Below are 16,604 nucleotides of genomic sequence, written 5' to 3' on the forward strand. Positions count from 1 at the left end.
GAGGGATTTCGCCGGAGATGGGACGGAAATCTTCGGAGATGGGGACGGATTTCTTCGCCGTAGAGAGTGAGAGATGGAGATGGGACTGAGTTGTGATTTTAGGTTTTAGGTTATGAGTTGCGATTACGGGATTTTGTCTTAATATTCGTTTTTGTAATTTGAAAATAAAATACGCGTAGCGATTATAATGGCGCTTTAAATATCGCGTTGCGATTTACGGATTCTCGTTGCGATTTACGGATTATCGTTGCGATTTACGGATACGCGTTGCGATATACGGATACGCATTGCGATTTACCCATACGCGTTGCGATTTACGGATACACGTTGCGATTTACGGATACGCGTTGCGATTTATGTGTTCGCGTTGCGATTTTATTCGCGTTGCGATTTGGAAAATCGCAATGCGAATTTGTACTATCGCATTGCGATTTTCAAGAATCGCGTTGCGATTTTGGAAACTGATTTGCGATTCTGGGGATCGCGTTGCGATTTTTATTTCGCGTTGCGATTTTGTTGGTCATTTTGGCAAATCCAAAAAAAGTTGGTTAAAATCGTATATTATAACTTTTTTTTGGTCACTGAAGCGATTTTCTCTTCTTTTTATATATAGAGAGAATTTATTTTAAAAAAATTTAGAATGTCAATCGACATCACTCACAATATATTATTTTCGTCAGTGATCATCATTGTTTTTAAATATTAATTTCATAATATTTCAAACACTATCTAAACATCATAATATAAATGATGATTGATCTACAACATAAAACTTAAATAATTATAAAATAAAATTTTATTATATCTCAATCAACTACAACTTAAATAATTTTTCAGAAAAAGTTAAATTTAAAATATATGAATTATTAAATTATTATTTTATAATTTTTAATAATTATTGAACCGTTTCTATACTTACCCTTTTATTCATAATGAATTAATTTCCAATTCTCTCTTTAAACCCCCCCCCCCCCCCCACCATTTCCCATAATCTCTTTTCCGTATAAGCCCCCAATAAACCTCGCCTTGTCTCTAATCGTCCTCTCCTCACTTGTACCTCAATGGCAGAACCTTCCCCTTCAAAGTCCGACGCCGATTCCACCTCCCACCACCTCAGCATCCCTCTCGGATTAACTCAAGATGAGTTCCGTGAGTTAATCCCCAGCATAACTCAGTTCCACACCTACTCCTTTGGCTCCGACAAATGCTCTTCCTTATTAGCCCAGCGCATCAACGCCCCCAACGACGTCGTTTGGTCCGTAGTCCGTCGTTTCGACAAGCCCCAAACCTACAAACACTTCATCAAGAGCTGTTCCGTCAAAGACGACTTCCAAATGGTTGTGGGCTGCACGCGTGACGTCAACGTGATCTCCGGCCTACCCGCTGCCACCAGCACCGAAAGGCTCGATATTTTGGATGATACCCTGAAGGTAACCGGCTTTAGTATTATAGGAGGGGAACACCGGTTGAGGAATTACCGGTCGGTGACGACGGTGCATGGCTTCGAACGCGACGGGAGGATCTGGACCGTCGTTTTGGAATCCTACGTCGTCGATGTCCCGGAAGGTAATACGGAGGAAGACACTCGGTTGTTCGCCGACACAGTGGTGAAGCTCAACTTGCAGAAGCTGGCGTCCGTCACCGAAGGGTTGGCGGCGCGTGATGGCGACTGTAATAAATATTAGGTGATTTGACAAAAGAAAAGGGGAAAGAAATAAGTGAAGAGATAAAAATTGTCCCTTGCTTCTATCTCTTTTCTTAATTAATTTATTTATTGTCTTTGAATTATGTTTTTTTTTTCTTTTCTGAAAATGGTTTTTCCTTTGAGAAATTACTGGAGAATGCTTGTGTGAAACTGTGGTAAGAAGCGTTTGAATCAATGCTGTATATAAATGTTTTCAGATGAACCAATATTAATGCATTCTGTTTTTTCTTTATATTTATATATATTAGTAAAAAAAAGCTTTAAATAAATGTCATGGAAGCATTATCATAAAAATACCATTGATTAAGACAAAGGGTATCTTAATGAATGTCTTATATGAGTCAGCTCCCTCCAATCAGATACGGTGTTTTTATTAGAATAAGTTCTTTTGACTTTTCCCCTTAAAAAGCTCTAGAACATAATATATGATCGTATCTTTCAAAATTATTCACTCTTCATTACTATTTATGATTATATTCCGTTATTACTTCACATTTAAAAAAAGATAAAGACATTATCTTTACACCAAAAGGTTATAGATTGATAGCTTCTACAAATTTAATTTTTTTTAAAATCAATTGATAATTTATACATAATCTGTAAACTTAATTATTTAAATAAAATAATATTCTTTTTTACAACTTTCTTCTATAAAATTTTATAAATTTATGTTTATTTAAAATTTTATAAGATATAATAGTAAAGGTTTAGAAGCATGGATGGACATTATGTTGAAAGGACGGACTTGTATAATTTTATGTTGAAGAAACAGAATTATTTATAAGAGATAAAAATATATTTTTTAATTAAAAAGTATATACCTAAAATCTATAGGAATTTGAGATTTTGAATCTCACCTCCAGGGTTTGCGTGATAATTTAGTGGGTGTATCCATTAGTAAGAATCAAGATCGAGTTACTATTGGTTCATCCATTAGCAATTTAGCATTTTGTTATTAAGTAACAAGAATGATCCATTTTTTTCATCGAAATTTCCCTTTGTTGCTGCCCTCACAAAAATTTCTTAAATCTTTGAAGAAAAAGTGAGGAAGCGTCGTTGAAGGAAAAAATGGTGGGGGTAATAAAAAATGGTCCCTCCAAGCAGGGCCGGTTTTAGGCCTGTGCGGGCTGTCCAACCGCACAGGGTCCAATTTTTATAAGGACCTTCAAATTTTTTTAAGTCTTTTGTAAATATATGTGTATTTAGGATGTTTGACCCAAGAAATTTCAAGTCTAATGTCCACATTAAATAATATTTTAGTTTTAAAAGACCTATTTTACTGTTATAGCATAGGGCCACTAAAATTTACAAGACGGCCCTGCCTCCAAGACACTAAACCACCAGCCGCAATTAACTGGGTCCGGTTGTTTTCCACCTGAACAATCTCAATGAGAGTCAAAAACAAAAACTAATAATACAACTATTACAGTAGGTCAGGAATGGATCGATGGAGGACGACGGATGATGACAATCACTCCTTTTAAAAATCAAAGATTATCATATATTTTTATGTATTTTTTATTAAAAATATCAATTTCTTTCTTTTTAGAATTTTATAAACTCAAGTTTACCTTCTTTTAATTCAAATTCGTATTTTAATAACATAAAATTTTATATCCGTCATTAGGTTAAGTGAATTATAATAGAATATCTTGGAAGCCCCGTAATAGAAATATACAAAAACAAACAAGGAATCTGTTTCTGGTAAGTTCATATGATCCCATTCTCTACTTTAAGCTTCAAGGTCTAAAAAAAAAGTGTTATTTTTTCTGTCTTGCCGAAAACAAAAGATCCTCCCCTCCCTAATCATGCAAAGTTTCTTCTTTGTTATACACTGACCCTACATCATTGAAGGAAAGTGGGTAGAGACGATTATTTTTTTAAATTTTAAATTATTATATATTTTTTATAATTTTATGAAAAATTTTATTTTTATTCTTTAAAATTTATAAATATATATTTTTTTAAATTTTAAAAATTTATTCATCTTAATATAAAATTATATGTTTATTTATGTCTACACGTTTATTTTCTAGCAATGATATTGGACCATCGGATCACAAACATAGTTTTTTATTTACAGCAGCTATTATCAATACCCTGATTCTTATGTGTATACGGGCTATCCGCCCGTTTAGCCCGCGAGTTTTGACAGTGCGGGCTTAAACGGAGCGGGCTAAAAAGTCCGTATTCATAAACGGTTTTAAATTTTAAGGTCTGCGGCCCGTTCATTTAACCCACGGGCTAAACGGGCTTATCCGCGGCCCGTTTAATAAAAATAATTTTAAATGCTTTAAATGCAATAAAAATTAATGTTTTAACTTATTACACCTTTAAAAATGATCGAGCAACTTGAAAAGGAATGTAGCACCGTGAAAATAATAAATATTATTTAAATTTTATTTTAAATAGCCGGAAATGATTATAAAATAATATTTTTTTAATTTTTTAATCATTAATATATATATATATATATATATATATATATATATATATATATATATATATATATATATATATATATATATATATGATATAATTACTTAAACTCAAATTAAAAAAACAATATTCACTTATATCACCAAATTGAAAAACAAATAAAACAATAACCACATTATACTTTTATAAAACACGATTATTCAATGCTATAATACGAAGACACAGAAGTGTCTGAAAGCAGAAATTCAAACATAAAAAATCAACAAAGTCAAACATTATACAAATCTAACAAGAAAGTTGTCAAGTGTTCCTAATAATTGTATTTTATGGATACTTTATAGAAATACTAAAACATAATATGAAAATATAAAATAAAATACTTACAGTATAAGAGTAAATTTGAAAGATACAGTTATACTAAAATTGATAAAATATAAGCCATTAATTTGTTAAAATATATTTTATTTTGTAAAAGTCTTTAAAAGTTGAAAAGTATGTTTTCAATTTTTTCTTTTACTTTTCTTTCTTATTTTTAATCCAAATATTACGTGTCATGTGATATATTATTAGAATATCACGTGACTTTTTATAATTAAATAACAAAATGAATAACATACATCTTAAAAAAAATAAAGGTCAAAATTAAATAAAAAAATCTTTAAATACCAAAATGATAATGATGTATATTTAAATGAAAAAATATCAAGCAACGGTAAAATTATGACAAACACCCTAATAAATTGAAGAACTACAATAGTTATAAGTAACATTGTCGAAACGATTTTTAAGCGGCGGGAGGGGCAAGATTTTGAAAACCGCATCATTTTTAATTATTCTCTTTTCAATTGAATTTTTAATTAAAACAATGTGATGTTTAGAAAACTTCTCGTTTCGAAAATTTGGAAATTCATTTAAGATAAAAACATATGGTTCGAGGAGTCGCCACCAATCTTTGATTTGGGTGTAATTGGGCACCCAAAAACGTTGTCATTTTATAAAAAAATAATTTTAATTAAAACGACAAATTTACGGTCTATGTTACCAAAATCTGGGTTCGGGAGTAGGTTACGCGTGGGGAAGGATTAGCACCCCCACAGCGCCCTAAATTGGTACCCAGTCGATTAATTAATGTCTTTGCAACGAAATTTACAAATTCGAATTTAACTTGGTTTACGATCCCTTAAAACAATAAAATGCGATATTTATGATATTCAAAAGCAACAAAATAAATTAAATTAGGATTACCAAGCCATTAGAAAGATAAAGAGTATTCGATTATTTAAAGATATCGAGACCAGATCTTTAGTTTAGTTCTAACGACCTTTTCTTGAAAAATTTAAATAGTCGAATATTTTCTTTTCTTTCGTTCCCAAATTTTACAGTGATAAATCCAAATTTAATTAGGCGTTACTGACGGGATATAATTTTAATTTAAAATTGCCAAAACAACTCTCTAGTAAGTTAGGAGAAGCCATTTCGACATATTTAAATTAAAAGAGTATTACCCTTATTCCAATTATGTGTTAGGTCGAGTTGCAAAAGAGGATAACATACAATGATAAAAAAATGATTATTATTTTAATAAAGAAATATTATAGATTCTAATGTAAAGTGACATATAGGAACACAAATTATATACATATATTTATTTTTATACTATACAGTACAAACTAGACGCATACTAACGTATAATGCATAAACTTGACTTAAATACAACAATAGAAACAAAGCACGTCAAACTACCAATTTTAGAAAATACGTGTACTTGTTAAAATAGGGACTATTTAATATTAAATAAAAGTTTATTATCTTAATTAGAAGCAAAATAATAATCAAAGTTAAAATACAATTATTACCAAGTTGAACAAATAAACTGAATTAAAACACAACACTAATATTGAATTAAACCCTAAACACATAAGTTGGACTAAAAAGAAACATGCAACGATTTATAGATTAAATGTCTAAAAAAACAAAAATTAAATACACTACAACTTGGGACTTATATTAAATACGGAAAAAATATAGAGACACAATCAGAAACTCGAAAATCATGATTTAAGGATCAAAACGCAAAACTCTGAGAATAAGAAGGCCAAATTACTAACAAAAAGATTGCATTCGGGGACCAAAACGAAACAGGTTAAACATACAGGACCTCGCGCTAATAACCCCTAAAACACGATAACATATAGATGATTAACCCTAAATTTCTAATATATATTCTAAATATAAACTAAACCTAACCTAAACTCACACTACCCCAGCCGTTCCTCTCATCTTCTCCCTCACCACTTTCATTCTTCTTCTCTAATGGCTGACAGAGAAACTCAGAACAACCAAAGCCGGCCACCGCCGATCGGTGGCCGTTATGCCTCCGACTACCTCCCAAACCAACGACAAAAGAAGCCCCTAACCTAAAACCCAACACCTACGTTCTATGACCTTCCAAGCAAGACCCCGACCGAAGCCAAGCGGCCACCGCTGCCCTCTATCGCCCGAGTTTCCCCTAACGACGAAAAGAACTTCCACAACGAAGAAGAAAAGGTAAATTTTTATATGCTTTCTTATTCCTATGGACAAGGTTTCAATTCTAAAAAACTCCTAAATAACTTACATGGATTCTATTTACCTCTCTGACCACCGCCGTGGTGGTTACCGGCGACGAAGGACTCGAATCAACAAGGTAAACGCTTCACTCTCTTCTATTCTCTAAACTTTGCTTTGGTTCGAAAGGCACTGATTTCTTTGGGTTCACTCTCTGGAATTTTCTGTTGCTTGTTAACAGATTGCTTTTGCTTTCTTTGAATGATGAGAAGATCTTTTTGTATTAATTTCCCGAAATGGGTAGAATTACAATGTTTTTCCTCCCTTTTGTTTCCCAGGGAAGCCCCCTATTACAAACTCTCAAAATCCCCCCACCCTTTGAATCCTTTTCCGTTCGTGAACCCAGAGCCTTCTTACGCCCATTCCTCTCGAAAATTCCTTTCGTTCCTGCCTCCCCTGGTTAATGAAATCTCTCTGCTCATATTCTTGATGCCCCTTACCATTGTTCTCTCCTCCCTCCTCCTTCGAATGTAATGGTTACCCCTCTTTTTATCTGTTGAATACGCTCTCCCTTGAATTATGTGTATCTCTGCTAATGGAGTAATGGGCGTTGCAGGGTATGGGCATGAGCTGTTGGTGGTGTTTGCTCGGGGTGCCGAGCCTTGTCTGTCGCGCTTCACGTGGGTGGATGGTAAGCCCGGGTTGGAAATGGTGAAGGCACGGGCATGGGTTGGAAATGGTGTTATCAGGTCGTGGTGCTCCACGCCGAGTTGGAAATGGCACCAGTTTTGTTATTATGCTGCAGCAAAGTATGGGAACGGGGTCTTCACGTGGTTCACGAGATGTTGTTGGGTGTTCCAGGTTATAAGTGGAGTGATCGGCACAAACTGATGCAGTGGGAGTGCTGCTTCACATTGACGTGGGCGCTCGGTTATGCGTTTCATGTGGGAGACACTTAGGCGTTGTGGAGCATGGGCAGCCAGGCCATGTCTCAGTCTTCAAGGGCATGGTGCTTGACAGTAGCATGGGCTTCCTTGGGAGGCATGATATGCTGCAGTGGATGAGTGCTTCACATTGGGTGCACGTGGGAGGAGTCTGCTGTTGGGTGTCTCCTTCACATGGGATACACGATCTATTGGCAGCATATGGGTAGCTGCAACCGGATCTGGGCTATAATTGGATTGAGCTTGGGCCAGTTCTTGAGCTCCGGGTTGGGTTGCCTGTAATTAGGCCCGATTTGGGCTTGTTTTGTAAATGGAACTTAGACACTTACATTTGGATTTTGGATTATACTTAGGCTTCGATTTATATCTTGAATTCCAACGTGTACAATTCCAATTCAATTAAACACCTCAAGCTTCCACAATCCATCACTTAAATTAGTTCCTCATCGGCCACAAATTCCTTCAAATTAAATCTTGTTAATCTTCAAATGGATTTAAATGACCCGGACAAAATTAGTGTATTACAGCTGCCCCTCTCTGCTCGTTGGTGTGAACACAAGAACGTGGCAAAGATAAAAATAATGACCTATTTTTGTCTGATTGCAACGTCATTTACCTTCTTCAGTCTTCTTCTTGACTTTTGTCTTCATCTCACTTGCACGAACCCTTTTAATGGATTATTCCGCTTCTTCATATCCGAGAATCTTTGATTTCTCCCCACATCTGATGGTCTGGTGGCTTGCTCCGATATTCTTCTGAAAAGGCTAAAATGGCTCGGATGACTTATTATCCTGGTGAAAAACATCCTGCCCGAAGGTCTTATGGATGTCCCGAAGGATTTATTCATCACGCTCGAAAGACTTACTGATGAATTTGCTTCACTACTCTTCTGTGAAGGCTTAAAAATTACCCGAAGGATTTTAAAAATTATGAAATTTTGAAACTCGCATTCTTTGTTTTCAAAAATTTCATCTTCTTAAAACTTCATTTTCCGTTTTCAAATTCATTTAAAACATCCTACCCGAAGGTCTTACGGATGAACCGAATGACTCATCATCTCGCTCTAAAGGCTTACAGATGACCCGAAGGATTTAAGCACCATGCTCGAAAGACTTACTGATGGCCCGGAGGACTTATAAATTGGGAAATTTTGAAACTCGCATTCTTCGTTTTCAAAAAATCCATCTTCTTAAAACATCATTTTTCTTTTTCAAATTCATTTGAAAACATCCTACCCAAAGGTCTTATGGATGGCTCGAAGGACTTATCATCTTGCTCTAAAGGCTTACAGATGACCCAGAGGATTTAAGCATCATGCTTGAAAGACTTACTGATGGCCCGGAGGACTTATAAATTGGGAAATTTTGAAACTTGCATTCTTCGTTTTCAAAAAATCCATCTTCTTAAAACATCATTTTTCTTTTTCAAATTCATTTGAAAACATCCTACCCGTAGGTCTTATGGATGGCCCGAAGGACTTATCATCTTGCTCTAAAGGCTTACAGATGACCCAGAGGATTTAATCATCATGCTTGGAAGGCTTACTGATGGCCCGGAGGACTTATAAATTGGGAAATTTTGAAACTCGCATTCTTCGTTTTCAAAAAATCCATCTTCTTAAAACATCATTTTTCTTTTTCAAATTCATTTAAAAACATCCTACCCGAATGTCTTATGGATGGCCCGAAGGACTTATCATCTTGCTCTAAAGGCTTACAGATGACCGGGAGGATTTAATCATCATGCTTGAAAGACTTACTGATGGCCGGGAGGACTTATAAATTGGGAAATTTTGAAACTCGCATTCTTCGTTTTAAAAAAATCCATCTTCTTAAAACATCTTTTTTCTTTTTCAAATTCATTTAAAAACATCCTACCCGAAGGTCTTATGGATGGCTCGAAGGACTTATCATCTTGCTCTAAAGGCTTACAGATGACCCGGAGGATTTAATCATCATGCTCGGAAGACTTACTGATGGCCCAGAGGACTTATAAATTGGGAAATTTTGAAACTCGCATTCTTCGTTTTAAAAAACTCCAACATCATTTTTTCATTTTCAAATTCATTTGAAAACATCCAACCCGAAGGTCTTATGGATGGCCCGAATGACTTATCATCTTGCTCTAAAGGCTTACAGATGACCCGGAGGATTTAATCATCATGCTCGGAAGGCTTACTGATGGCCCGGAGGACTTATAAATTGGGAAATTTTGAAACTCTCATTCTTCGTTTTCAAAAAAATCCATCTTCTTAAAACATCATTTTTCATTTTCAATTTCATTTGAAAACATCCTACCCAAAGGTCTTATGGATGGCCCGAAGGACTTATCATCTTACTCTAAAGGCTTACAGATGACCCGGAGGATTTAATCATCATGCTTGAAAGACTCACTGATGGCCCGGAGGACTTATAAATTGGGAAATTTTGAAACTCGCATTCTTCGTTTTCAAAAACTCCAACATCATTTTTTTATTTTCAAATTCATTTGAAAACATCCTACCCGAAGGTCTTATGGATGGCCCGAAGGACTTATCATCTTGCTCTAAAGGCTTACAGATGACCCGGAGGATTTAATCATCATGCTCGGAAGGCTTACTGATGGATTTACTTCACTATTCTTCTGTGAAGGCTTAAGATTGACTTTGCTCCAATCTCATGTGTGCAAGTCTCTCTTCATACACAAAAATCTTTGTTTTTCTTCTACATCTGATGGTCTTCACTTCAAAGCAATGCTTCTTCTGTGGATTAGACCTCTCTGTTCTTCAGGGTATGCCTCTTTAAATGCAACTCTTTGCATTTGAGGTTTGAAATCTTCCTTTCAATCATCGGGATTTTAACATTCTGCATCTTCTCTTTTCAATGGAAGACTTGTCAAAATCATGTGTTTATGCATAAAACATGAATGCAATTAAATATATCCATGTCATGCATTTTTTTTATGCAGATGATGTTCTCATGAATGCATAAATGTTAAATCAATCTTTGTTTGCCTTCAAAGTGGCGAACTCAGTCTTCTTCTACTTGATCATTCTTTCCAGGGCCTGCTTTCTATACACGTGTAGCAACTCATAGTTTCCAACTTGTATTTCTTGACGAGCCCTTTGATCTTCTTCTATCTTCTTGTCGTCTTTGTTTTTTTCCTCATTTCGGAGAAAATGTTTTCTCTCTCAACTTCTTGCTATGGTCAGAAATACGATTGTGTTGTCTCATTTCCGTCTTTGGCTCAATTATGCTTTCAGAGTTATTCTTCCAAGACTCTGCCATTGATCGATGCTCAATTGACTTGCTTTACAAGGTAAGCTCAGCTCAAATTCCCGGTCTCCCCCTGACACTTCAAGTTGTGAGACTCATTCTCAATAAATTCTTGGTATGAATCTTTTCATCTCAACAGGATATGGGTTCAGTCGTGCCCTAACATTATCTTATACCGGTACGGGTCTTCAAAATGCCTCATTACCTCAAATTGTAAGGCTCATTCTTCATGCCTCATTCTGAATCTTGTCATCTCAACATGACGTGGGTCCATTCGTCCCCCAACATATCATAACTTAAATGTTCTCATTCTGGTGTCACTACACAGTAGTGTTGTCAAATAGTTTGAGGGTTTTTCTTCATTCTACTTAAGAAGTGATTAACCCTTCTAACACAATGTCTTGCATTTTCATTCGGGCTGAGATATATGCCCCTTCTGAATGATGAGATAATCTTCTTCTTACTGGGTTACTGACAATGTCACAAAGAAATGTTGCCAGTTATGTCTTTCATCTATTCTAATCTCTTGGACCTTCTACTTCAAGGTCGCGAAATACTTCATGTTATGGCACCGCTTATTCTCTTTCTTCCAATGGAGGCATAATGAGCCTCTCCAGCTGCAAGGACTTTTCACATTTGAAACTTGTCCTGTTTGAAAATGTTTTTATCCCTTCTCTTATTTTTAGGGAATTTGAAAAAAATTATGAATAAATTTAAAAAAATGTTGTCATTTTCTTCAGACTCACAATCAAAACAAATTATAAATAAGAGTTCAATGAATATCAAATAAGTCAAATTCTCTTTTAATCCTTCAAAAGTTATCTACATTTGAAAAGAGTAAAGATTAATGCCGACAAAAGGCTTAGGCTGACTTGGGAAGGTAATGTGTTTCAGGTTAGCTTCCTGCATCCTTGATCCTGGTGTTTTATTGATGTGATGAAGCAACCATTTTGCTTCTCTTCTGGAAATGTTCACTGGTTCTTAGCCTTCGTGAGCGCCTTTGGACTGTGCAATGCTTTGTCAAGAGATGTAAAATATCACCCTTCTGTACAGTGGTTGACGATCTTTGTGTTCGAGCAGCCTTTTCAGGTTTTCAACTCGAACTCTCCTTTGGTTTCAAGACGTTATCTAAAATTTTACGTCTTGAACCCTCATTTTATTCTTCTTCTTATCATGTATTAAAGATTTTATTTTAAAAAATTATTTACAAATAAAATTAACCCTGAGGGGCGGAATGAAGTCTGAAGATAGCCTCTCCACTTAGAAATCCATGTATGATTAGAAGGGACTTTTCAGGCACGTAATGTAGGCCAGGGCTCATGGTTATGAAAGAAAAGGATGAATAGGCCCAAACAAGTGTTTAAGGGTCATCGAACCAAGGATCAATTTGTTCTACTGTCATCAACCTTGCTCTGCCTGATTTGAAACTGCTAGTGCATCTTCTCTTCTTCTTTTTTTCCTTCAATGTTTCACGATCTTTGGGTGAATAAAATTGAAATGTTTGAACCACTCGTCTTGAGGTGTTTGATCGATTTTCTTTCATTTTCTTTTCATTTTCCTCATTTTCAATTTTTTCTTTTCTTTTCCTTTTCTCTTTCTACATTTCTCTTCTTTCTCTTCATAATGACAACTCAATTTAATCTTAGAGCGCATTGTATTTGGTATGCCTCATAGTGTCATGACTTGCTTTTGTAACAAAATCCGGATTGATAATCTTCACTCGTGCGAGCAGATGTTCTTTACCTTTGCCCTCCAGTGTGGAGGGTGATCCTTGGTTTGGGTTGAATCATAAAAAAACTATAGGCTCAAAAGGGGACCACAAGGGATATATATATATATATATATATATATATATATATATATATATATATATATATATATATATATATATATATATATATATATATATATATATATATATAAGGATAAATGAAACAAAGCCGTTCATCATCTCATACATGGAAGTCTTCGTAAAAGAAGTATCCCCAGGGGGACGAATTTTCAGGATTAACCTTATCTACATGAAAACAATATAATTAATGCATGATAGAATTATTTCAATGATTCCTTTTATTTCTTCTTCTTATACGTAGTCCTCGGATGCCCTTGGTTTGTTACACTCTATCTTGTCTTTATTGCAGGAAAGGTCCTCGTCATGCCCCTAGGATTTATTGAGGTTGGGGAATTGATGTCAATGATTAGTCTCTGTATTATTTCGGGTAAGGAGTCCACCAATGGTTCTTTCGGCTTTGGATGGGACATGAAAGGTCTAATCTTGCCTCTTTTCAAAAGCATATAATTAATGAAGTAGCAAAACAACCTTTAACTCATTTGATATTCAAAGAATTACAAGATTAAAACTTGATTCATTGCCCATGACCTTTGGAAAATGACGTAAGTTCATTTAAAAATCCTTTTTAAAAAATTGAGAAAAATGACAAAAACATGTTCAAACAAGATGTTGCAAATGACAAAAAGTTTCACGATGAACAAAATGATTTCTGTGCAGTCAGGATGCCCCCATTATTCTTCTGATGCAGTGGTGTTTGATTCGATCAGGTGCTACATATTGGGCTGTGGTGCCTCACTCGAGCTCGTCATCCATTGTTCCACCAATTCTTGTGTCAATGTCCCATTTTCAACGAGCCTCTCTATCTCCTTGAACAACATCCTACAATTCTCCGTAGCATGCCCCAATGCCCCTAAGTGGAAATTACAGACACTATCTGGATCGTAATTGTGGCTAGAAGGGTTTGGTGGTAATTTCATTGGTTTCGGTTTGAGATGTTGATATTTAATCAAATGTGGGTACAAATCTGAGATAGAAATTTGGAACACCTTCAAAGTATCTTTTGATCGTAGGACCTTCTTTGGGCGACTCGAGCAACCCACCGCCCCTTTTCTTTTGCGGTTGTGAGAGCTCTAGATGTGACATTCGTTCACCTCACCAGCCTTTCGCTCTTCATTTCTTGAGCTTTTGGAAGTGACTTTCAAGTTTCCCTTACTGATTGCATCTTCAATTGACTCTCCAGCCAGCATAAGATCCTTGAAGTCATTCATCGAATTTCCCAACATTAACTCAAAGAAAGGAGCTGGAAGAGAATCGTGAAACATATGTGATATTTTCTCTTTTACCAAAGGAGGTTGAACTTGTGCTGCCACTCCCCTCCATCTTAGGGCATACTCTTTAAAGCTCTCAATAGCTTTCATCCTTATCTTTTGAAGGTGATGACGTTTTGGGGCTAAGCCTTTAACATATTGATATTTCCCCAGAAAAGCATCAGCTAGGTTGACCCATGTCTGGATCTGCTCTTTGTTCAAACAATTATACCATACTACAGCTGGACCATCAAGACTGTCATGGAAGAAATGAATCAACAAATTATCATCATTTAAGTACCCTTCCATCTTTCTACAAAACATCCTCAGATGAATTAGGGGGCAACTGGTGCCATCATATTTCTCAAAATTAGGCACCCTAAATTCATGTGGGATGACCAAGTCAGGGACCAAACTGAGTTCTCTGGCTTCTAACTCCTTGTGAGTGGAATTAACAACCTTCATATTTTTAACGGCTTCATTCAACCACTTGAATTCGTTCTCATACTGCCCATAATTGACGAGGCTCTTCCCTTGGTTTGAGTTAGATGCTCTGGGGAAAATTATTACTCTTGGTGCATTAGTCTGATGAGATTGATTTCCTTTATCCTCCACTTTCTCTCTGCCAACAGCCTTGGTTGCCAGCACCTGGATCATTTGATTCGATGCACTTTGCAGATAACCCGATGCTTGATTCCTCTTATCTTGTTGTAACCCGAGTAACTGTTCTTGCAGCTAATCTTGTGATTTCTCATTAGAATGCTCCCTTGCTTCCATTTGTTTGCTCACGATGATGAGGAACAATATGAATGAATGATCTTGTTATTACTAAACAAAAATCTTTCATAAGTTATTTCCGTGTTTTCATAATTAATGCATGTAAAATACTTAAACAAATACATGCAATGCAAATGCAAATGCACGAGGTGCTAATCCCGAAAGTGACCACTTATAGAATAACCGTTCACTTAGACAACAAGAATTCAATAAGTACACCATGTAGTCGAAATACAACTGTGAGTCTTCATCTCTTCATTTCCTTGAGTCGTACTCTTCATGGGATCTGGTATTGCACCTTCAAAATCGTCGGCGTATTCCATCACATTTGATGACGTCGGATGTCTTGAATCTTAAAATCTTCATTCTTATCTTCCATGCGATGTGGTCTTCTCGTCTTTATGAAGGGTCTTCTCGTCTTGATGAATGGTCTTCTCGTCTTGATGAATGGCCTTCTCGTCTTGATGAATGGCCTTCTCGTCTTGATGAATGGCCTTCTCGTCTTGATGAATGAAATTCTCGTCTTGATGAATGCTCTTCTCGTCCTTGGTACGATTGTATATATCCCTTGACTCAACATCTTGGCCTTTACAGTTTCTTCAATCAGCTTCAGATCTCTTCATTCATCGGGTGTTCTTCATGGATCGTTTGAACATCTCTGGATCTCCTGGTTTGACTACATAGTGGAGAATTGCTTGCCTCAATATGGTCAACCTTTTTGTTAGTCAATCACTTGTGAATTAACACCCCTCGATGACATGAGGATGAAAATGCAATAAAATCACAATAAAATAGACATAGAACAAAAACGGGTTAGTACACATAAGATAAACAACAAGATAGTGGATACCGTAAACATCACATAAAACCTACCCTCACATGCTGGCTACCCAATCATGCTTTAGTAGATCCTACCCGACATGATATCTACCCACATGTTTTGTCATTCATAAAAGATCCTAACCGCATGGTATCTAATTCACATGTTTTGTGCGAAAATATAAAACCTAACCACATGCTTTTCTAGTTCTCATACTTATTGCAAAAATAAATTCGAGGAAAAGGTTAGAATGAGTTTCCCCTTCGTGTCTGCGGACAGAGATTCAACATAAGATGGGCAGAGTTTCAGTATTTCTAAAAGGGTCCTCGAATTGTCCTTTGCTGGTGCCTCCTTGGGCTTGCCAGACCCTCGATCCTCGCCCATTATAGGCTTAAAACGGATCAAGTTCAATTCGAGAGGATACATTTCCCTATGTCCATGCGAGGAAACTCAATGTTTCACTCGTAAACATAAGGCATGTACCCCAGAGGTTAATTGCTAAAGCCCATGCGGAGAAAAGTAATTTTCTCACGTAAGCGTAGCGTTCACCCCACCTAACGGGACAAAGCACAGTAAGAAGACTCTAAATATCGAAAGGTTGTAGCGACAGTAAGGGGAAACCCATAATCCTTTGCCTCGATCCAAGGAAATCAACAAACTAAAGTCAGAAAACTGAAACACGCAAATCACACGTTAGTACAACTATTTATTCGTTAACCAAATAACAAATTAAATGCAAACAAGAAATTTAAAACAAACAAGGGATCAAAAACCAAATTAAAACGAACTTATAAATTTCGTTTGCAAAGACAATTAATTAATTGACTATCGGCCTGACTCTCTAAAAAAAAGTCCCCAGCGGAGTCGCCAAGCTGTCAAAACGATTTTTAAGCGGCGGGAGGGGCAAGATTTTGAAAACCGCATCATTTTTAATTATTCTCTTTTCAATTGAATTTTTAATTAAAACAATGTGATGTTTAGAAAACCTCTCATTTTGAAAATTTGGAAATTCATTTAAG

At 35.9% G+C, this 16,604-nt stretch overlaps 1 protein-coding gene across 1 annotated transcript; it reads left to right on the plus strand.

Moving 5' to 3' along the window:
- Positions 1–1,030: 1,030 nt before the first annotated feature.
- LOC120177757 (abscisic acid receptor PYR1-like) lies at positions 1,031–1,705 on the plus strand. Its single transcript, XM_039183782.1, has one exon. The coding sequence runs from the start codon at positions 1,062–1,064 to the stop codon at positions 1,683–1,685; it is 624 nt and encodes a 207-aa protein (XP_039039713.1). The 5' UTR covers positions 1,031–1,061; the 3' UTR covers positions 1,686–1,705.
- The last annotated feature ends 14,899 nt before the right edge of the window (positions 1,706–16,604 follow it).

The sequence above is a fragment of the Hibiscus syriacus genome, unplaced genomic scaffold (assembly GCF_006381635.1).
Source record: "Hibiscus syriacus cultivar Baekdansim isolate YM2019G1 unplaced genomic scaffold, ASM638163v2 tig00003454_pilon, whole genome shotgun sequence".
Taxonomy (NCBI): Eukaryota; Viridiplantae; Streptophyta; class Magnoliopsida; order Malvales; family Malvaceae; genus Hibiscus; species Hibiscus syriacus.

What these genes read in the sequence shown, in the direction of transcription:
- LOC120177757 (XM_039183782.1), top strand. Translation starts at nt 1,062, where the DNA reads ATGGCAGAACCTTCCCCTTCAAAGTCCGACGCCGATTCCACCTCCCAC.